Consider the following 25187-nt stretch of genomic DNA (forward strand, 5'->3'; position numbering starts at 1 on the left):
TCCACATAATATATTTTTTTCAATGTTGTATTCAACAATGACAAAAATAGAAACCATGAAAAGAAGCAAGGCAATTTGCAGAACCTGCAAATATGTTATCCTATATAATAAAAGGCTAATATGCAAACTGACTGGACAGCAGAATGACCAGTTGCTATAATGTGCATTGACCATCAGGAGGCAGACACTCAACACAGGATCTGCCCCCTGCTGGTCAGTGCGCTCCCACAGGGGGAGTGCTGTTCAGCCAGAAGCCAGGCTCACTGCTGGCGAGCACAGCTGTGGTGGCAGGAGCCTCTCCTGCCTCAGAGGCAGCACTAAGGACTTCCAACTGTTGGCTTAGGCCCGCTCCCTGAGCAGGCTGGGATGAAGGACCTCTCCATGCTCTGGCTCACTAGTATTATATAACAAAGTAGAATGAAAATGGCAAATATTTAAGATTCTAACCACTGACCTTAACATAAGAACATCCAGGATTATCTGGGTGGGCCCAGAGTAATCACAAGATTCCTTCAATATGGACAAAGACAGAAGGGTCAGAGTGAGAGCAACGTGAGGTGGGAAAGAGATTCTCCCCAGGACACAACAGAAGGAACCAGACCTTTTGACACCTGGTCTTTAGCCCAATGAAACTTACTTCATAGGTGTGGTCTCCAGAATTAAAGAATAATAAATTTGTTTCATTTCACCCCATTAAGTTTGTGGTAACTAATTGTGCTGCTATTGTTATATTTATTCTAAATATCCTATTTTGTTTGATGCTTTTATAAATAAAAATTTAAAATTTTAATTTCAGATTGGTCCATGTTAGGGTATACACATACAGTTGATTTTGTATATTAATCTGGTATCAATATACTACCTTATTTATTTTAACATTTATAATAGACTTAGAATTTTTATATATATAAGATCAATTATCTGTGGAGATAATCTTCCTTTTATAATATTGATGCCTATTTATTTATTTATTATCTAATTATTTGACTAAAACCTCTAGAACAATGTTGAATGGATGTGGCAAGGACAGACATCCTTAATGGGAAAATGTTAAGTATGATGATAACTGTGAGATTTTGTAGATGCTTTTATCAGGTTGAGGAGGTTCACTTCTAGTCCCAAACTGAGTGTGTTTATCATGAGAACATGTTAAACATTGGTAAATGTTGCAAATATTAAAATGATCAATTTTAATAGTTGCAATTTTAATTGTTGCCGTTTATTTATTTATCCTATCAACATGGTGATTAATTTTTGAATCTATGGCAAAAAGACTAGGTAGTCATGGCATATAACCCTTTTAATATGCTTATTAGTATTTTTTGAGGATATTTACATCTATATTAATAAGGGGTATAGGTTCATAGTTCTTTTGCTGTTGTTGTTATGTCATTGTCTTATTTTGGAATCAGAGCAATCCTGGCTTCACAGAGTGAATCTGGAAATGTTCCCTCTTCTTACATTTTTAGAAAGATTTTTGTGAGCAGTTAGTGCTAATTCTTCTATAAAGATTTAACAAAATTAATCAGTGAAGAAATGAATGTTTATATACTATCCCCCAAATATATATTCAGTTCAATCTCTATAGTAAGAACTAAAAAATAAAACAAAAATATATTTAATATTCTACTTTAAGTTTGTATCAGATTAGGCCCCCTTTCATATAAGAATGCCCATTCTTGCCAACTCTGAGATTTAATTTTTTGTGTGTGTTTTTCGAAATCTTTGATTTGTGATGAGTATGGCACTGACATTTAAAGCTGCAATTATAGTTAAGCTGATCTTTTCTTATATATTAGCTATTTGCATTTCTCCTTTTTGAATAGCTCACTTAACATATTCTATTTTTACAATTTTATTTATTTTTTCAAAATTTCTTTATTGATTAAGGTATCACATATTTGTCCTCATCCTCCCTTTCCCATCCTAAACCTCTCCCAATGCATACCCCCACCCCCTGTTGTCCATGACCACTGGTTAGGCTCATATGCATGCACACAAGTCCTTTGGTTGATCTCTCCCCCTTATCCCCACCCTCCCCTACCTTCCCTCTGAGGTTTGAGAGTTTGATCTATGCTTCCTTGTCTCCAGATCTGTTCTTGTTCATCAGTCTATGTTATTCATCATTTCCCCTAGATGAGTGAGATCATGTGATACTAGAAATACACTTATAAGAACTGAAAATGAGACAAGCAATAATGGTTATGCTGAGAGGCAAATGAATCAGTCTGTAGTGAGTTTCTTTCTGGGCCAACAGTTCTTTTGAGTTCCAATTTCAATGTCAAACAGTTCCTTATGTGTACATGTCAGAAATGATATTTCAGTTCTGGATGGTGGACAAATGGTGGTGATGCAGTTCCAACCCTCTCTGGTTTGGTCTTGGGCCTGCAGTGATGCACAGCTGCTGACTGCTAGTATGGCAAGCTGTCATCAGCATCTTCCATCTCTGGACTGTTTCTCTTCTGTGTTCATGGCTGGAGTAGTCCTGTCAATTCCATCTACATGGTCTCAGAGTTGTTTTCTGAAAAAAATATAAACATATTCTTGACCAAAAGTTAATAAAGGAATCTTTTTTATAAATTTGACTTGTGATCCTTTTTCATTTTTTGCCCAAATGATTTTTCTTTGGCTTGTTTTGACACCATGTAATCTTTTACTTGTTAAATATAATCATTTTATATTATGTTATACTATATTAAAAAAAATCTCCCAGCCTTACTATCAAATACATTTTTATGTTTTTATTTGTTTGATAAATATATTTTCTTATGACTTTTATAGCTATTATTCTGTTTGATATTAAATATTTCCAAATGTTTATATAGTATTATCTAACATATAATCATTATTATTGTTCTTTTTTTGCCCTAATATAAATAAAAAACTTTAACCTCACCATTTATTTTTTCTTTTATGTTTTAGTATTTTTATTTTTAAAATATATTTTTATCAATTTCCAAGAGGAAAGGAGAGGGAGAGATAGAAATATCAATGATTAGAATCATTGATTGGCTGTCTCCTGCATGCCCTCTACTGTGGATTGAGCCAGCAATCTGGGCATGTGCCCTGATGGGGAACTAAACCAGTGGCCTCTTGGTTCTTGGGTCATTGCTCAACCACTGAGCCCCATCCAGCTGGGTTGGTCCAGTATTTTTAAAATGTCACTCTTCAATTTACTTTATTCCAAATGTAACAAAGAAATATGACTTTTTTCCTTTACATTAAATACATTAAATTTTGGGTTGAATTAAACTTTTTTTTTCTTTTTTATCTTTATTGTAAAGCTTTATTTTGCTGTCAGATGTTTAAATAACTCTATGGTTAGTTGGCAATATTTACCACTGGCGTTTTTATACCAATATTTTCCTCTTCTTGAGTTTTTTTTTTGTCTTTTTTTTTCTTTAAGCATGGATCCATAATATTTCTTCATTCATGCTTGATAACATAATTTTCTCTTTTTTAATAAACATATTGCATCTAAACTTTGTATTTAACTCAAGGCATTTTATTCTTATTAGTTTAATAATTCATTATCTGGTTTCATCTTTTTGTTCTCTCTTTCTGCATTACTCTTGACATACATTTGATTTCCCAAATCTATAATCTATTTATAACAACCTCATCTACTTCATCTTTTTATCCTCTCTCAGAGGAAAAGTTAAAAAATAAATAAAATTTTGTTTTACTAATTAACATTTATAAAATAACATATTTATGTTTATAGCTCCCCAGCAGATTTTACTTCAATAATCATGTTTTTATTGCTACTTGAAAGGGAACTGTATTTGTGATTCTTTTAATTGTCTGTAAACATTTGAACACCACATGTGTTTCCGAGTTTGGGGTTACTCTTCCAATTTCCCCGGATAGCTCGGAATCGGCCTCTCCTCTCTTCTTTCTCCAGGTTCCCAATTCATAGCTGTGTCTGCCATCTGCCACAACCAGTGTTGGGGCCCAAACAGCTCTAATTGCACCTTTATAAAATAGCTGATTTCACTGGCTTAGGCTGTCATTATAAGCAGTCCTGCTGTTCCACCAGAGATCAAGATTTCATTCCAATTGGAGTTAGGTATTGCATGGCAGGCAAATATTGTTCCCACTTACACAACATATTTATGTCAAGCATTCATATCCGTCAGATTTGACAGAGAACAATAGTTCATGTCTCCATTTTACTTTCAACTTGGGATTCGAGAGAGAGAAGGCTTGAAAGGGGTGCTCTTGGTGCAGCCATCGGAGGTCCCCAAGTCTTTAGCTGCTGCTGGTGCATGCTCGGGACCTGAGACACTCTGCTTACCTGGCCAAACCTTGGAGCTGCCCATGGCCTTCCTTTCATAACAAACTTCTGGATGGGCGAGCCACGGTGGTACTTGTTGAATTAGCAGAGAACATTTGCGCACTTATAACTGGTACTTTCAACTTAACCAAATACATATTCAACATATACCAAAATTATTTATAGTTTCAAATGCCTCCTCTGAGTGGGGTTCCATCTTTATAACCCCTCTCTTCATCTCATACTTTTCCTACCTCACTTTTACTCGAACTTCATACACACCAAGTTGTTTGATGCTGAGTTACCTTGAACCTTTTGGAAGTATGATTCATCACTTTTCTAATTTTTCTCGCCTTCCTTTGTTAGTGAACAGACTTCAAAGAGAGCTATTTTCTCTGATTCTTTGAAATTGTCCCATTCTTCTGACTCTTAGCGTCATTTCAAAATCTTATGGTTTAAAGAATAAAACCAAGATAAAGAAGAAACAGTGCAACTGGAAAGCAGCCTATGTGTGGTGACTTCCCACTTAATTTATATGCCCTTCAAAAAGGAGCCTCACGGCTTCCCGATGATTATTTTTGTCCTTTACCGGAGAGGAAGGCCTGCCTCTGAGGCTTTATGGCCCATTCACATCCAGGAGTATCTCCCGTGGGTATTCTGCCTATATTTCAGATATGTGTTCCAGAAAAGCACCCCTTGTTGCTATGCCCCTTGTGTATTATGACAACTCATCTCATAAATTCCCCTCCCTTCTCTAAGGAGGTATTAGTGGGGTTTCCAGGCTCTTTTTCTGAACACTTCTTAGCGCTGCTGTTCTTTTGTGGCAGGAAAACTGCAAATAAGACTTCTGTGCATTCTTGCAACCAATTTAGTGTGCAGTGTATTTAGCAGACATCCCTTAAAATCGTTGGCATTTAATGACAAGTTTTCTAATTTTCAAGCCTAGAGCATGTTCCTTGTTTTCCATCTTTTCCTGGTCATTCTTATAACCTCTGGATAGAGGAAGTTAGAAGCCTGGACCCAGTCATCATCTTACTCAGAAGCCCATATTTATTTTTAATAGATGATTATAATTGACCTTTCAGGTCATTTTTATTCTTGAGGTTTTATATAAGCAAATTTTGCCCTAAGCCTATTTTTGTAGGCAAGAAGTTTCTCAGGTCAAATAGATGCTGTCAAAATAATGACTCTAGGAACTGTTAAATGTCATAAGGAACTAACATTTTGCCTCTAGTTAAACCAAAAATCATTCAACTATATCTAAGCTCCAAAGAAATATTAGCCTGGATGACCTAACCTTGATGATTGATGGGCTGATTAAATTCCAGTGTTACTTGGCAAGTTACTGCAGTTTTTAGGAAATGTTATTGCTTCACAAATATCAGTAGAGCTCACAGTTCTCATCTTGGAAGGCATTGTAATATATGCAAGAGCATTCTAATTGAGAGGATGCAACACCTTGAAAGACAGCACCAAGCCCTCAGGTCAAGAATTGTCATTCTGTACCATATGCTTTGATATAAATATATGCAAAGGCCAAATCCACTGGGCAAACTAGCTCATGGCATGGCTATTTTATGTATTTTCAACTCTCTTCAAAGACTACATCGAATGCTTAGTCAGTCAATCAAAGAGAGATACAGTGACAGCAGCAAGTTTTTATACTTAACTATTGTTACTGATATATAGCCAGGTAAGCAACATAAAAGTATTAATAATATATATTCTATTGCTTGAATTTCATTAGCATCCTTGTCAGAGAGGATCTAACATTTTTCTTATATAAAATTCAGTTACAGATGAAAAACAATGACAAAGGCTAGAGATCATCATAACTTAGGGAGGATCAATTAGAAGAAGGTGCAGCTTATCAAGGTAGAAAAACCATGTAGATTATTGCAAGGGTGCCCTAGAAAATGAGCAAGGCCTTCTTAAATCTGGATTCTTCATGGGAATTAAACCTTAGAAAAGTTATTTGAGTGAACACTTTTCATTTCTCTAATTCTGGATATATATGACATATTTAATGTATTACATTCAGTGGGTGCACTAGAACACTAGGGTTTTCCTTCAAGAGCCCTGATTGAGAAAGTCCATTCAAGGCCTGGTGATTGATGACAGAAGAAAACAATGATTTATTAAGATATATAAGAGATAGATTCAATAGGAATAGCTCTCCTATTAAAATTGGGAAAGAGTAAGAATTTAATATGGTCCCAGAATTTTAACTTGGAAAACTGGATTTCTGAGATGAAGGAATCTAGGTAAATGAGTCTCTGGATCTCAGGAGAGAGATTAGTTTATGAGTTATCTAAAGCCACAATAATGTTGCATGATGAACCACCTCAAATATTTTTAGCTTAATATAAGAATTATTTATTCAACTCATAATTTTATGGGTTAGCAGTAAAAATTGGGCTTGTCTGGGATGATCATCTGGTCTCAGCTGGGCTTCCATACGTCTGTTTTCAGACAAAGTCAGCTGAAGACCTCAGCTTCTGGTGGTATCAGCTGGCATGCTTTCAAAATCTTCCACATGTCTCATGCTCTGCATGCTTCTCACATCCCTCCCACAGGGGAGGCTGGGTGTGCGCTCTCAGAGAGGCTCAGGCACACAGACAAGCCAGCCCAGCTGTACAAGAGAACCAACAGAAGTATGCACATTCTCTTGACCACCAGGCCTGAACTGGAACAACATAATATCCTTCTCATTCTATTGGCCAAATCCCAGAGTGAGAGAGGGTTAGAATTCCATAAAGACAGGGTCAAGGGCTTGGATACAGGAAGAGGTGGAGAATTGAAATTAGTTTTTCATTCTATTATTTCATACTAGAGGCTCATTACAGGGAGTTTCTTGCAATAGGGATTCCTGCTGCGGTTGCTGCCCTGTCTGCTTCCCTCCCTTCTCCACCGCCCCACTAGCTTGCTTCTCTGCAGCCTCACTCTCTTCTGCAGTGCTTGGCTTCTTTCTAGGCTGTTTTCAGTCTTCGATGCAAATTAACTTCGATCTTGGTTGTGTTAATTTGCATACTCACCCTGATTGGCTGATGGTCGTGGCTTGTGGGTGTAGCAAAGGTACAGTCAATTTGCATGTTTCTCTTTTATTAGATAGGATGGATGGGGTGACCATGCATCCAGAAAAGTCTCAGGTTATCACTGTTAACCATATAGAACTATTAGTAACACCCTTTCTTACTGTAAAAATTGTTCCAATTTGAGTGATAAATTATGTTGGATCTCTACATTTAGGAGGGGTTGACTAGGAATCAATGACCTATTGAAACAGAACTTGCGAAGGAGGTGCCATTGAGCAGGAACTGAGTTGAGACAGAATGGATATGAGGAAGCCAGGAGATGAGAGGTGCATAAAGGAGGCTAAATGACAAGGTTAACACCACCAAGAAGTGACATAAAATATGGAACGGATTTGTCTCTTTCACTTGGCAACTAGAAATCTTTGAAGAACATAGGGAGAGGTTTCTGAAAAGTGATTGCAGTGAATTAAAAGTTGACTCTAGTTCTTGTTCTCACACTGATTTAACAGCGAAACTTTTTTATTATATTTTTATGGGTCTTAGATTTAAAACAAAAAGGTCTGAGAAATGAGGTCCTTCAGGTGCTAACAACACTCTCTGGATTTGAATACTAAAGACCAAATGTACAAGAACCAAGGCCTATAGTTTACATTTCTTTTCTTTTCATCATTTTTAGCCCTAAATGAAAATGATCTGATGTGTACTCATTAGGAGTTATTCTAATTTTATTTTATTATGTCTGTAAATTCCTTTTTTTTTTCTGTGTATGTGATATTGATTGACACAAAACTCCCTAAGACCTACTGTAGTTACATTAAATATTTACCAGAACATTGTTTAAGACATCTGGAAATCTGTGATATCTCAGCTTGAATTGAAGCCTATTGAACATATTAAGCAAGACACTTTTAAGGCTGATCATGATACTTTTGACAATTGTCATAACTTGATGAAGCAAATAAAAAAATACAAACTGCTCCAATAGACAGTTTACCTTAGAAAGCTTTATGGATTTGATATTGTGTAAAGGTTTCCAACTATAAGTAGGTACAGCCTTAATGGCCGTAAATGACATTGAAATCTTGAACTAACAAAACTCTCATTTAAAATTAGGAACATGGCTTTGGTAATTTGAAGCTTCAAGGATAACTAATAGACTAACACATAAGAAGACAAAAAAATCTAACTAGTATTGACTTTGCAACAAACAAGAAAACAAAGGAGAAAAAAAACTGGAAAAGATAAAACCCACAATTGCCATGCAGTTGCATCCTTTTCTTGGCTACTGCTTAAACTTTACAAACTTATTCTGTCCCAGCTTTTACCTTGACTCATCCAATAGCTTTGGCCAAATATCTCAATGTCAAATGCATTATAAGCATTCTGCAAGGTATGTCTGGCAGAGGTAAATCAATAACAAAGTATTAGATTTGATTAAAATATTTACTTTTTTCCTCCACCCTTCCACTTCCCAAGCTAAATAGCCCTTTCCCTTACTAACTGATCTTTGTTATTGGCTGGCCTCATTTCTTGTCATAATGCCATATGCCTAAGAACTAAGTTCTGCTTTTCCATCATTTCAACTTTAAAGTTCATGCTCTGATGTTATGCCATGTGTCAATCAATTTGTTAACAGACTTCAAAGAAATATAACAACTCATTTATATAAATTATTTTTATTCCAACAATTTCATAAATGCCAACAACTTCATAGTTTATATAGAAAAGAATACATGCTTAGCAAGATAATTCTGCTAATTCTAGAGTCAATTTTTAATTCACTGCAATCACTTTTCAGAAACCTCTCACTATGTTCTTCAAAGACTTTTCAATTGTCTTGCTTATTAGAGACTTTTGATTATCATAGAAAATTCCAGAAAACTCGTTATGATATTTATCTAGCTTCTCAGAGCATTTACCTCAGGGTCTTTCTGCTTAGAATGTTCTGCAAACTCTACCCTTTCCTAGTCCTTTATATAATTAATTCTTGATGTATCTCTGGGTCCAAGTGTTTTAGTCAATGTTGTTATTCTATAACTAATTATCCTGGATTGAGTAGTTCAAACAGCAAACCCATATTTCTTACTGTTCTAGAGGCTTGGGGCCCGAGATTATAGAACTGACAGATGCGGTCCGTGGTGAGGTGGTTTGCAGATGGCTGATTTTTCTTTGTGTCAGAGAGCAGAGGACGAGGGATGTCTTCACTGTCCTTCTTATGAAAAAGCACTGTCAAGGGGGCTCCGCCTTCATGAACTGGTTACCTCCCAAAGGCCTCATCTCAAAAAGTCCGTTTACTTCAGGGATTATGATTTCAACATATGAATTTGCGGTTTCGAGGGAGACATGGTCATTCAGCCTATAGCATGGAGCTTTCAGAGTCACTTTTAAAGACATCTTTCCCTGATTCTTCAAGACCAGAAAAATGTCCCAGATGTACTTTTATACTGACCATCTTCTTATCAGCATTCATTACAGAAAAGATTGTTTTTTTCTTAAGAATACCTGCTCTCTTGACTGGACTGAGAAGTCTGGATTGAGAACTCTGGGAACAATAGTGTTTATTTCTGTATTCCCAACAGCTCGTGGCACTGAAAAATATTTGTCATCATGCTAATGCTCTACTTGCTATTTTAAGACTTTGTGATATTATTAATGGATTATGGCTCAAACTAGTTGCCTTACTTTTCTGCCTGCCTCTCTCAAATCCATGTTGTTCAGAACTGACTGAGTTGTCATTCTCAAAACACATTTTATCATATTATGTTAAAGTGCAACCACTCTATAACCATGATATTTATCATAGTCAAGATCCTTCATACATATATATATATATATATATATATATATATATATATATATTAGATCTATTACTATCATCATAACTAAGAATCTGAAATCCCCAAATGGAAACCAATATTGTCAAGTGACAGGCTAGAATTTCTTTAGCATATTGTTAGTTTTTTCTCTATATTGTGATATTTTTGAGAGAAAGGAAAGCTGGTGTCCTATTTATATTCCACTTTTGATGGCTAACACGGTAAATGAAATTGATACTCTCTGATGAACTCTGTACTTTGAAGCACCAGCATGACTATTTAGAGGCACACATAAATATTTATTTTAATATTCTGATAGTATATAAGGCTTAAAAATGTCTTACTGTAATACATCCCATACTTTAGAATTTCCATGAAATCTCTTAATAGATAAACAGAATTATCTTGTTAAAGAACAAACACTACCACCAGGGCTAAAACCAATCCATTTGGACTATATCTTAGGGATTTTAACTTAAATAAATAAATTAGTTTGAATGGGCTGATGGAGATTTGAGAAAGATTTTCTATAAAGTGATTAATGTAAGACAGTATGAATAAAATAATTACACCAAGTTTATTGCAATTTGTCTGGAAAAAGTATATGTTAGCAGAAAAAAGTCTTTTTCATGGAAATAGTGGGAACAAAGTAAGAGTTGTCAGGACCCTGTGTATGATAAGGATGATTGCTTCCACAGATCAGATATTAAAACAACCTGAGACTTTTTGTCTAGTTTCATGATCACCAAATAATATTTTAACCATTCATTGGTTTCCACTTCAGACTCCTAAGGTTCGGTAAACAAAGGTAAGGATTTGAGTATTCCACTGCAGAAGTACCAGCTATGTTTTTGTTTGTGTTTTACTAAGAATTGCCATTATGGTTTATGTTTGCCCATGGCTTGTGGGTTTGTTTAGAATGAATAATCCTTTCCTGCCTTTTCTGTGCTTGGTCCACCATCATGTCTTCCCAGCCCAACGTCTAACCCGAAGGGATGCTGCACTGAGAAGCTGTTGAGTAGCCCAGCAGACTATGTTCCTTTCCAGTAGGCACCACAGATCTGTGCTTGTGAGAGTTAGCATGCGCCTAAACTTAAAATCTTTAAGCCTTTAAATTAACGATCACATTTTAATATTTAACTTTTTAAGCATCCATTTCTTTTATATAAAGAATTTTCTGATTAATTGTTACCTACGCTGGAAGAAAGGTTCTTTGGTCTTGAGGTGTATTTCTCTGAAATGTGAGTAAAAACATGGGGGTTCTCCAGTCATCTAAGCTCTGAGAAATGCAAACTTCTTTGAGAAGATCATCATGTGCTTTCCCGAGTCCTACCATTTTGTGCATCTGTCCATAGCATCTTCCACTCAGTAAACTCAGGATAACCTATGGCTTTTATCTCTCATGGCAGTTGTTTAAGAATACTTTTATTTTCTGTCAAAGCTCCTGTTGAGAATGCTGTTTTTGTACAAATTCTTCTCCATCTATTTAGATGTCTTCAAATCAATTATGTACATTTTAGTACTGCAGTTAAGTATTTATTTGTGTGATAGTAATGGATATATATTTTCTCTTGTCTTAGGAATTATATTTACTAGTATACTATTGATTTGGTCCTCAGTTAAATGATGGAGCTTTCAAATACTTAGGACTATCATCAATTTGGCCATTTATGTAAGCTTTTGAGAGTTATAAAGTGATTAGAACAATAGGGAAAATTAGATTTAAAATAGTTCTAAAATTTCACTGAACTGAGGCTATTCTATGATGACTGACTGCAAGAGAATTTTTTTTATTAGTTGTTTAGACATATAAGTATTTGATGCCTATTTTATATTATGCATTGTATGTATTTTATAATTTTTACTCATAGTTCTTATTTAAAACATATTCACAATGAATATAAATTAAATTATGAATATATGAATGCATGTATGTATATATAAATTTTTATTGGCTTTTTTGCTAAATTATACAAATAGAAGGTTTGCTCTGATTTCTATATTAGGGAAACAGTCCCTTTCAGGCAAACATTTTAAATTGGATTCAAATATCTATAAACCATAATATCTAAAAATTAGATAAATTATATTTAAAGGAAGGCCATGATTGAGAGTCAAGCAAAAGAGAGAATTACTGAGAGTATAGCCAATTCATTTCTATTGATTCTGGTGAGAAGCTAGTTAGTTGAGATTATGAAAGCAGATTTGGAGGAAAATATTTTCTTCCCTTACTCTTACAAAAGGAAAAGATATTCTTGAATGTACAAAACAAAATTAAATCCACTTCATAGTATTTAAGTACTATTTATATGAATGATCTATTATTATATATACTATATTTCTGCTTTAACATTAATTCTTTACTAAAATTAAAGCACCATAAAATATGTATTAAGAACTATAAGGCTTTTCTAGAAGACAATAACTTAACTGTAATCTCATTATACATTTTCCCAACCTATATTTCCATTTCTTGAACACTTTTGCAGTTTAATTACAATGTCAAGACATTGCACCATGCAAGGGTAAACATTTGCTTCCAAAATATAAATTAAAATTATCTCTAAAAATAAACGAAGCATTTTAACTTTATGTATATAGCAACAACTTAAATTACCTCTGCACAGAACATATAGTTATGAAATATACTGAACCTCCCATGTAAACTATTTACTCTACAAATTTTATCACTCTGAGGAAACCTCAGAAGAATTTTTCAGATGTGTAGTTATTATATCAAACTACCAAGGAAAACTTGTATTTATGGTTATGTTATTTCCTTGAGCAGTGAAATAGATATTTTTCCCACTAAGTGTCTTTCAGGGTAGAGAAAAGTAGTGCTGAGAAAAAAAAATGTTGTCTCATAAAACATAACTTTTTTTGGAACATTTAACATCTACTTATGTGTAGTACTCCCCAGTTCTGCAAGTTTGAGAAAAATAATGATAAAGAAACCTGTTCATGGCAAACTTCTAATCTGTGAAATATTTAGACTTTGTACCCAAAGATAAAACTTCATGGCTGTAAAGTACTTCATATTTCCTGAATATAAAAATATTAAAAATCCCTACACATTTATTTGAAAAAGGAATTTATCCTGGAGTCATGTTATAGTGTGATAGGTAGTATATGCAAATGAAATTATTGTAAAATGAAGTGAGATTATTAAGTAATTTTCTTTGTAATTATCTTCCTGAAAGTAGTACAGTTTGAGTTCAAGTTCAGCAGACCAACATCAGCCATAAATTAGCATCCTTCAAGCCACTTAAGCAGTTTTAAGCCTTATGAATATTGGCAAGTTTAGTGAGAGGGGCACTTTTTAGACAATCTCTAAGCTAATGACTTCAGTGGCATTGTGAAATATTCACAGGGAAATGCTCAATACAGAAATGTGAATTTTTACTTTATCTTCACCTGAGGATATTTTTTTTTAAAGAGAGAGAGAAAAAGAGAGAGAAATATTGCTGTGAGAGAGGAACATGTGTGGGGTCCCACAATCTAGATATGTGCCCTGAATGGGAATTGAACCCACAACTTTTATGTATGGGATGCTGCTTCAACCAACTGAGCACCTGGGCAGGACCAGAAATGTAAATTTAAATGGAAAAAACTACCACATTAAATGTGAAAGATCGTATTCATAAATTATGTTCTTTTTAAAGTAATTATATTTCCCAATGACCTCAATTATTTATTTACATAAGAAAATGAGTAAATATGTTGAAGCTACAAAAAGCACAATTAGTTATTAGAAAACAGTCTATTGTAAAACAGAAATCTCAATAGTAATGAAATGGGAAGCATTTCTATTGTTCTCTTTCCAACTTTCAATATCTTCACAAATATGCAACAATTTAATCAAGAATAATAATTTAAAATGAGACTCATTTGTTACTTTGGCAGACAGAAAAGATTGCTTTATTTATATTTCTTTAATTATTCCGTTGACCATTATTTTGTGTGTAGACAAGTTACATTTCCCCCTTTGTTAATAACTTGTATAATCATTTTTCATGTGGGATTATTTTCAATATGAATTAACCACTTATAATCCAAATGTTTCTTTTTATGAAGTTTTAGTAATATTTTGTTTTACTTGTCTATTTTTTCCTTTGTTTAATTTTTAGCATATTGAACTTTGGAGTTTGTAGTGTTAATATTTTGGGGGAGGATGGAGAGTTTTGTTTTGTTTTTTAAATCTGTGAACATATAGCTCAGAAAGTCATTCTTTTCACCTATAGTTGGTTAATATTCATATTTCTTCTAATTTCCCAGTGCTTTATTCTTTTGTAGCAGTTTTAAGTTTATGATATTGAGATAGGTACACAGAGATTTAAATTTTCAATATTGCGATAGGTGCATGGATATTTAAGTTTATAATACTGAGGTAGGTATACAGAGATTTTTAACATACATTGGGTCCCCAACACATACATACCCTATCCCATCATCTATATAACTAGGATGGTACTTTTTTTTTTTTTTACTAAGAGTCTTCCAACTTCACTTAGAACTTTCAAAAGTTTGTATAAAGTAGTTCTCTTCACTACACTTTCGTTGTTGTTGTTGTTGGTGGTGGTGGTGTGTGTGTGTGTGTGTTTGTTTGTCTTATTTAAGCTTTGTACAATAACTCTTAGTTTCTAAGAAGCTTCTGCTTAGAAAGTAATCCATTCTATATTTAGTCATGGGCTACAAGAGATGACATATATATCCTGCCTCCATTGACCTTGATTATTTTGTCAAATCAATCCTCATAAGACTTGAACTTTGCATCACACTTGTCTATTTTGGTTACCATGTATGCTTGAAAGGCAGGATAGTGTACATTGAAAAATTCTAAAATTCAAGATTTTTTTCAAGTCAGATCAGAGGTTCTAAGAAGGTAGAGAAGCAGCAGCACAGTTTGGGGTGGCTTTCTTCTGGAAGAATGGCATGTCTTACACTTTGCAATTGAGACTTGGACAGATTTTTTAGCTAAGTGAAAAAGACAAGTATTATGCTAAGACATTGGCCTGGGTACTGAAGGGCCCTGGTTCCATTTTAGTCATGGCATGTGCCAGGTTGTGGGCTCAGTCCCCAGTAAGGGGGTGTGCAGGAGGCGGCTACTCAATGATTCCCTCTCACCATGATGTTTCTATCTCTTTCACTCTCTCCATTCCTCTCTGAAATCAAGAAAAAACATATTACAAAATAAAAATTAAAAAATAAAACTGAACTAGAGATCTAAAGATAATATTTTTTAAAATAATCTTAAGTTGGAGAAGTACCTAGAAGTAAAGTATGCTGTTGTAAGACTTCTCTTATTTGACCTTTAAAACATCACTATGTTATATTAAGCAGAACTAATCCCTATTTTCAAATAAAGATAATGAAATTCAGAGACATTATATGTAAATAATACATGGTCTGTCTGAGCTAGCGTGGACTGTCTAACAGAGAATGAGAGAGCAAACAAGTTATCTTGCTGCTCTGCTTTCCCCTTCCTGTCTCCTGACACTGGAGGTTTTCAGTCTCCACTCCACACTCTCTCATGAAACACTAGCATATTTCTTTAAAAACAATAATTAGAGTCAATCTGGAACCCATAATGTACTTAGTTCTCAAAGCTGAAGTCATTTAAAAAAAAAAAATCAATGATTTTCAAAGTGTGAAACAAAGCAATTACAATATAGACCGAAGGCCAGATTATTATGATCTCTGAATGCATAATAATCTGGCCATTCAGTGTATATTCTGTATAATAATATACATATACATATATATTTATAAAATTAGAGCCCCATTTTTAGCAGAAAAATATTGAGGCTGTATTTTTTTTTTCATTATAAAGAGATTAAAAATTAATTTGCCTTCAAAATACTATTTTACTTCATAGTTTTGATAAGTTGTTTTCATTCAGTTCTAATTATTTTCAAATATCCAGTAATATTTCTTATTTGATATGTAGGTTTTTTAAACTGTGTTTTAAAATTAATGCATGCATAGATTTAAAAAAAATATATAATTATGTTATTTATACCAATTGAATCATGATGAGAAAATATAATTCTTATATCAATTATATTAAATTTTTAAGATTTGCTTTATGGCTTATATTGTCTGTTTTTATAAATGTTACACACATACTTGAGAAAAATGTGTAGTTATTATTTATTTGGGGGAAAATTTAACATGTGTCCTTTTCTTAAATTTTCTATTTTCCACAAATTATCCACCTCAAATTCTCTGAGTGTTGCATCTAGCCTTTTATGCCATTCTATTTTGATATTTTGATTAAGAAAATGTATTTTATATATAATCATCCCTATTTCTTAATTTATGTACTGTTATGACCTGAATGTCTATATCCTCCCCAAATGCATATGCTGAAGCCATACACCCCTGATGTGATGGCATAAGGAGATGAAATCTTGGAGAGAAAATTACATTTAGGTGAGGCCATCAGGATGGAGCTCCGTGATGAGATTCATACCCCTATGAAGAAGAGACACCACCGCTTCCTTTCTGCCACATGAGGATAAGAAAGAATACAGATACCTGCAAGCTAGGAAGACAGCCCTTACTATGAACCAAATTGTCCTTGTTTGACACCTTGATTTTGTATTATTATTATTTATTAATGATTGCATTATTTTTCATACAAACAACTGTAAACCTGCTTTTGCCCCACCCTCTATGTACAAATAAAAAAAAAAAACAGTTACAAAACAAAAGGCAGGTTTTAATCTATTAGTAAAGGACTGCCTGCAATATAACAATTTTTTCAACTCTGCTAATTTGAAAAATAAAATAGATGTCCTTTTATAACTTTAATGAGAACTTCTTCACTATAATTCAATTTTTCCTTCAACAGCTTTATTGAGGCTCTCCCTCTCCAATGGCTGTTTCTCTTCTACAAATAAAAATTAAATCCAGCACAAAAATAAAACCCCCTTGTCTTCCCCCCAAAGAAACAAGCAAGCAGAACACTTGTCTTGATGGTGCCATTTTGTCTCTTAGTAATAGTGGGCATATTTTCTTCTTCACTGCTAGCATAAGTTCATTGATATATTTATTCTGGAAAGATTTGCTTAGCACTTCTATTTATGTTGGATACTGTAGAAACAGGGAGAGGAAACAAAATTTTCCATTAAAAACACAAGGAAGGAGCCCTAGAAGGTTTAGCTCAGTGGATAGAGCCTCAGCCTATGGACCAAAGGGTCCTGGGCTTGATTCCAGTTAAGGGCACATACCTTGGTTGCAGGTTCTTGAAAGTCCAGGCCTTGATCGGAGTGCATGCAGGAGGCAAACAACCAATGTGTTTCTCTCATATTGATGTTTCTCTCTGGTTTTCCTTCTCTCTTCTACTCTCTCTAAACAATTAATGGGAAAATATCCCCGAGTGAGGATTTAACAACAATAAAAAAAGCACAAGGAAGGAGAAAAAAATAAGCATTTTATTATATTCATTGAGTAAGATATTAAGAGAACATAAGGGTGAGGGAGTAAGAGATCAAAGGACTTGTATGATGCATATGAGCATAAACAATGGGCGCAGATGGGGCGAGGTGGCATGATGAGGGCATGTGCTGGGGGTTGGGGGCAGCCAGGGAGAGGTATTGGGGGGAAGAGGGGAAGGAGACTTATGTAATACATTAAACAATAAAGAATTTAAATAAAAATTAAAGAAAAAAAATCATGACTGTCTAATCAAGCTCAGAAACTAACCAGTTATTTTCTTGAGCAAGCAACTTCACATCTCTGAGCCTTAAAAATAATTTTGTTGCCGAAGCCGGTTTGGCTCAGTGGTAGAGCGTCGGTCTGCAGACTGAAAGGTCCCAGGTTCGATTCCGGTCAAGGGCATGTACCTTGGTTGCGGGCACATCCCTGGTAGGGGGTGTGCAAGAGGCAGCTGGTTGATGTTTCTCTCTCATCGACGTTTCTAGCTCTCTATCCCTCTCTCCTCCTCTCTGTAAAAAAAAATCAATAAAATATATTTAAAAAATAATTTTGTTATGTAACAATAAATGGAAATTGATGGCCTTTGAATTTCTTTTCAGCTTAAGAAATTCCTTAAGCAGCAGTATTTCTACTATACCCACTAAAAATGACCTCAGGTCACCGATGGCACATACACAACATTTGATGTATGACAACCATCTGTCCTAGTTTGGCTGAGACTATGTTAGTTTATTCCTGTTGTTCTCATGTAGTTAAACACTTTCATTGTCAAAGTCATTCAGGTTTTAAATATAAATAATAAAAGTAAATGTATACATGTAGAAAAAGTTAATGTTGGGTCAAGCTGATATATTTATAAAGCAAGTAAAGTAATGATAATAATAACAATGAAAAAAAGAGAGAATATATAGGAATATAATGCAATACAGAGTAATGTGGAGAAGATGATGGAATAGAAATCTTCTTGCAGTGATATTTCACAAAACAACAACAACAACAAAAAAAAAACCACAAAAAACCCTAGATCATTCTGATAATGTTATTGACACCCACTCATTTCTTAAACTAGATTGTGTTCACCATTTGAAAGTCACAGTTTTGGGATGGTCAAGACTTGGTGGAGTAGAGATTGGGTGGAGGGGGATAAAGTGTGGGGAAATGGGAGACATCTGTAATACTGTCAATATAATAAAAAAACCACTTTTTTTTTTTTTAAAGAAAGTCACAGCTTTTGATTTTTTTTTTTTTTTTTTTTTACATCTAATGGTCTAAATGGAAAATTCAAAGACTCATCCTTAACTACCCAGCATTTCAAATCTTTCATCTCTCAAGATCTAGATCAAATGCCCCCTCATCCCTGATTCACTTATTATTTCATTATCCAAACTCTACTCCTGGGATATTAATGTAAGCATAAGCAATGCTGACCTACTGGTTCATATATTGTTTCTGAAATTGTCTTTGACCTGTGTCTATACTTTCATCATTCTGAGGCTGCCTCATCCACAAAGCCTAACACATAGCCCTGAACCTAATGCATACTAAAAAAATATTGAATTACTGAATTAATTCAGTAGCATATAGGAGAATTAATTTAGAAAGAGTGTGACACCAGTTTTATCAACTTGAATTACTAAATAATGTAAGTAAGCATCTAATTGTGCTGTAGACTTAAGATAATAAGACTTAGGCATTTGGACATGCCATTATAAGTTAAATTAAATTATATACACACACAAGTTACTCACAGAATACAAACATTCATGAAAAATAAATGATTTGTATATAGATTTTTTGACAAATTACTTTTTTTTCTTTTTTGGCAAACAGTGGCAACATATTGGCTACTTCAAGTGGTGATACTACAGTGAAATTATGGGACATGACTGGAGGCAATTGCACTTTGACCTTTGAAGGTCATAAACATGCAGTATGGTCCTGCACATGGCATTCCTGTGGTGACTTTGTGGCTTCATCTTCACTGGATACCACCAGCAAAATCTGGGATGTTAATAGGTAAGAAGTACTTCAAACATTCACTTTCTATGTTGATAAATATACATTGGTGATGTATGTGTGTGGGTTTTCCCTTAATACTACCACTGGGAAGCATTTAAAAAAAACACACACAAAAAAACTGTTAGTTCATAAAATTGTAGAGAGCTACTTAAAAGTTTTGTGAAATCTCTTTCTAACTCCATTAGTCTTTGTTTATATAATGAGTTCTTTCCAAATGTAGGTATCAAGATCAAGCCTATGAATTACAGTAGAATTGCATCATTAGAAAGCTGCTTATTTTAGGCTAGATAGAAACAAATACTAATTTTAAATAGGTTGTTAGTTGTTCCTTTTCACAGGATTATTATTATCTCTGTATTATCAAACTAACAATTTAATAGACATAAATATGACAGAAATAATTACTTGTTTTAGCTTAGTTTTAATATAATATTTTCCAAATTAAATGCTTCTGGCAATTCGCAAATTATAAGAACACAATTAATTGTATTCACAGTCCTATATAATGTCATATGAATATAGAAGCTTTTCATTTTGCTTTTAATTCAAGAAAGACATATTCTATATAATAAAGATGTAATATGCAAATGGTCATTATGCCATGAAGTATAATGACCAACTGTATAACTACCAGATCACGGATCAGCAGGAGGGTGCAATGAGCTACAAGTGGTGGTGGAGATCTACAGGAGGGGGCAGGACAGAAAGCTCTGAGGGGGGATGTGGAGAGGAGGGTGAGAGGTACTATAGGAGGGTCAGGCAGTGGGCAAAGAGCTACTGGAGGGCAGCAGTAAGCTACCGGTGCACAGATTTGTGCACAGGGCTACTGATCTATTATGTTCACAGTGTCAAAATACATGTGCTTCGTATCTATTTGGATGATTATTACTTTGTTAGCTATACAAATAGTATATAAAGAGCTGCTCTCAAATATCATGATGGCCTCAGTTCACTAAAGAACTATAAATCATCAGTCAAGTTTCTGATCACTTTAGTTATTGAACAATGTCCAGATTCTAAATATAAGTCATAAGGACTCCTAAAAATTTAGGTAGACAGTTGTCACTGAGAGCCATTATGGTTTATTTTGAAGAGAAAAGTTGACTTGACTGATTCAAAGGTGGACACTCTTACTTTGAGGTCATTTGTAAAACCTTGAACAAACTCCATTCTTCCTTGAGTCATGGGCAACATATTTAGAAGGACAGGTAAGGTACTTGCAAAAGGTCAGCAGATTTTTCTGGGAGGATTCATTGACAGTGTGTGCTCTTTCCTGTGGGTAAATTGATTATCTCCTGATGCCATGTGCCGGATATTATGCTATTCTTCCTCAGCACCAAAACCACCCTTCTGTACCAGTTTTGGTGATACTAAGAATTGGACATTTGCAAACTACATTTTTGCTTTGCCCAGCTGACTTTCTGTTAGGCTTTAGCGATACTTGTAGAAGACAGCAAGGCCGGAGGGGGAGAGGGGACTCGCTTCTTCCTGTCTCCTTCCTGTGGGCTCCTTCTGGACTTAGAGTCCCAGGAGCATCAGCTCAGCAGCAGGTCACCTCAGCGACAGCAGGGCCTTCTCATCTCAGCGGCTGAACCCTGAGGGAGGTTTTCCCAGCGCCCGCACTGCAGGGGCATCATGCCATCATCAAAGACATTCGCCTCAGCAGCTGGGTGCCCTCTTCCCAGAGGTCTGTGTTCCAGCTCTGCAGGGCTCCTCCTCTGGGTTGTAGAAAACCAATATCAGCAGAGAAGAATGAGCCCCACACAGAGGGCTGAGCGTTAGCTCTGCGGGCACCCCTTCCCGCGGTTCTGAGTTTCAGTAAGGCTACCCTATCCCCTTGGTCCACTCAGTCCTACAGATAGCAGCTCCTTTCTGCAGTTGCTTTTTCCAGGAATCCTTAATGTTTTCTTTTTCTCTCATTAGTTACCTAGTGGACAACTTTTTATATACTGGTGGTTAACAATCCCATGTATTAAATCCTTACTGTTAAAATGATGGGTGCAAATTCTGTATCCTGACTAGACCTGGACAGGTACAGGGCATTGATTAGTGGATAAATAGCATAAGTCACCTGTGCTATAAGATACAGATTAAAAATGTTGGAATATGCTATATGAGGAAACACGGCTATAAATGATTCATTTTAGACTTAAAATAATGATAATGTGAGGTATGTTTTAATTTTTAAATGGGTACCATTTGGTTATCTGGCTAATCAATCATTAAAATCTTAACTTTATTTTTCTAATTATGTGACCAGATTTTATAAATATTTTCTATAATAGATTATTGGAATTTTTTAAAACTACTTTATTGAGGTATGACTAACATATAAAAAGCTGTAAATATTTAGTATAGATAAATTGATGAGTTTGTAGTTACGTATACACTCATGAAGTCATCATCACTAATGTATGCTGTAAATATACCCATCACCTTCAAAAATATATCCCTGCTCTCTTTATCTAATTTAGTGAATTTTTAAACATACTATACAGTACTGTTAACTATTGGTACTATGTTATACAGTGTATATCTCTAGGACTTAGTCATCTTGTATAACTGAAAATTTGATACTAGTAGCTAATTTTAATATTTATCACTTCTGGCTCAGATGAGGAGCCTAACAGAAGCTGAGTTCTGTTCTAAAATAGAACATCTCTTCAGATGTGCTTTCACTGTGGTTAAAGGTGGGTTCCTAACAGACTCAGCCCTTCTTAGAGTGACTGCAAAGTCTTTGGCCTGACAGCTTTCCTCCATGACCCTGATATCTAAAAGCGTTCTTCCAACTGATACTCAGTAGAGATTGATATATTAACATTTCTCCTGATTGATGCCAAAGATCCTTTACATTTCAAAATTCCCATCAATGTTAAGAGCTCACTTTCATCATCAAAGACCAAAGACTTGTATTAATTTTGAAGCTGAGGGACTAGACACATTTTAACAAATAATGGAGAAATTGATTATTTATATAATGATTATTGATATATCTTTCACAGCTAAAATCAAAGCACTAAACTATATGTTCTGATTTTGCATGAATCAATGCTGTGTAGATATATCTAAAACTAGTGTCTGCTTTTTAGATTTCATAGGTTAATGGAGCCAGCTTAGTGAGTTAAGGGGAGTGGTTATTTGCCTTGGTGAGATTTTGGTAGTAGAAGCTGTTCTGTTCTGGATCATATACTCTAATCCTGATGCCACATGTTCTTAATAAGACAAATTACATTGATAGGCTGTGCTGTTCACCAAAGTAGGACAAGTTTAGACTATATTGTTCTCTCTTACACTTTACCTTACCCTTAGAACCCCTGGCCCTAGCTCTTCAACTGCTCCTGAATTGGGCATTATCTACCAAGATCACCTCATTAGCTCCTTATCAGAAAGTTGGATAACTGGTAATTATAATTCATGTAAAAAATCCAGATCAAGAGCCACTTTTGCTAAATCCTAATAAGAACAATAGTTGTGAGACCCTTCGTCTGGATGATCAGCACTCCATGAGATTTCTACAAATAATTAACAATAGCACTTAGATGATCTTCTTAATGATCATTTGTATAAAATGGAAATTTTTATGTGTTTCAATTTGTTATCACTTATTTCTGCATACACACAAACACACACACACACACACACACACACACACACACACACACTATTGTATCCTAAAGTAGAGTGTTTGACAAATGGCAGTTTTGTTGCATGAATTGATTAAAAAAAGAATAAATCAACACATACATATAATAAAATGTTCTCCTTGCTCCCACCCACATTCAAACTATAATTTAATTGTTTTATTCTATATGAATCTGTTAATTGATGAAAAAAGGATAGGAAAATCAGAAAATATCTCAGTAGACTATAAAAATAATTTGTGTTTCTTTAAATTATAAGATTATCAGTAAGTATTCATGAAATGAATTACCTGGCTATATTATAGACATTAGACTATTATAATATTCCATTACTGCCCTCAGTGAAATTACAAGTAATTTTAAAATGTAGATTTTTGAAGCAGAGAATATGCATTGTATCTGCAATTTATAATATCAGGTAGGGTGTTCTGGTTTACCTCTGGTTGTCTTTCTTCTAAGGTAGCTGGATATTTAGCTGAGTAGCTATTCTACACCATTACAGTGATATTTGGAAGGCAGACCATGTGCCTGCTTTAGAGCTTGCAAGGAAGGGACTGAGCCAAAGTTACTGAGTGTAGCTGCCCCCACTGCTTTTAACAGAATACTACACAGAGAGGAAGAGAGCTGGTTGTATAATAAAGAAGGAAGGAAAATAGTTTTGTAAAATTCAACAGCTTCTGGACCTCCAACAATTGCCTTTATATCCAACTGTATTGTTTCCTCGAGATTAATTTGAGAGAGAAAAATGAAGCAGGTTTGGAAACTTTGTTTAGGACAGTAATTTGTGATCACTGCTGCACTGCATTGACTGTAAACAAATATATTGGGAGCCTACTAAGTATTTGAGAGAAGTATATTGACAAAGAAACCACGAACCCATGCCTAAAATTCCCATGGCTCTTCAAACTGTAAATCCAACCTCAGGGCCTGAATTCACATCCAGAGGAAATGGACTCATGGTGTTTTACAATCCTCGGTGGAAGCACAAACCACAGCACCCACATCAGATGTGGCCATAGAGATAACGGACAAGGAAAACCCTTGGCTGTGGAATAAACCTACAGGCCACAGAGGACAGTGGACAAAGCATCTCCTCGGAGGGAGAGAGGCATGATCCAATCAAAGAGTGTCTTCAGAGCCCTGGCCAAGTTCCTCATGAACCTGTCCAGAGTTCTATCTCATGTGTTTTCTATTTTTCTACCTTTTGTATTAGAGTTTGCATTGCAGTTATTTTGTCTTTGCTGCTGGTGGTGGAGGAGGCAGAAAATCTGGCTTTTATTTTTTTGGTCACCAGAACACAAGTGACACCTCTGACCCCATTGGAGCAGATTGTGTATCATACAGAGATCAAGGGCTGTGAAATCCATGCAGTAAACGAGAGGGACTCGTGTGGTCTCCTTTTGGGGGGACAGAGGGAGCAGTGACTATCCTGCCAGTGGAAGGAAGGATAGCACAGATATTTGCTGAGCAAAAGGCCAAGCTATGGCAGATACCATCAGCTGTTTGCCAGAATCTCCTTCTTCTCATGATGGTAGCAACAGCAAGACAGCCAGTGTGACTGGAGTAGAATGAGCAGATGAGTGAATGATAGAGGAAAGGCAGTTAGATGGGTTATAACACGGCCTCATAGCACATGTGAGTGACTTTGACCTCAATGAGATGGGAAACTACTGGATGGTTTTGAACAGTAGAGCCCCATAGTACGTTTTACATTTTAGCAGACTGTCCCTGGTTACCTTGTTGAGAACAGACAATGGCAGGAAAAGGAGTGGGGCATAAGGATGAAGACAAAAAGACCAGCTGGGAAGCTATTGCAACAGTCCAGACAAATTACAGAGAAGGCTTGAGGCATAATGGGAACAATAAAGGTGATAAAAATTTGTTTTTATTCTGGATAGATTGGGAAGATAAAGCCAATAGGAATTGCTGACATATTGTTGGTTGTGAGAAAGAGAAACAA

General features: G+C 35.1%; 1 protein-coding gene across 1 annotated transcript in view; it reads left to right on the forward strand.

The window, feature by feature from the left end:
- Positions 1-25187, forward strand: part of SPAG16 (sperm associated antigen 16) — a 563299-nt gene that overhangs the window by 257971 nt on the left and 280141 nt on the right. Inside the window, exon 13 of the mRNA XM_084891337.1 lies at positions 19398-19583. Coding sequence (XP_084747463.1) covers positions 19398-19583 — 186 coding nt within the window. The remainder of the gene's footprint in view (positions 1-19397; positions 19584-25187) is intronic.

The sequence above is a fragment of the Pipistrellus hanaki genome, assembly GCF_964339955.1.
Source record: "Pipistrellus hanaki genome assembly, chromosome: 8".
Taxonomy (NCBI): Eukaryota; Metazoa; Chordata; class Mammalia; order Chiroptera; family Vespertilionidae; genus Pipistrellus; species Pipistrellus hanaki.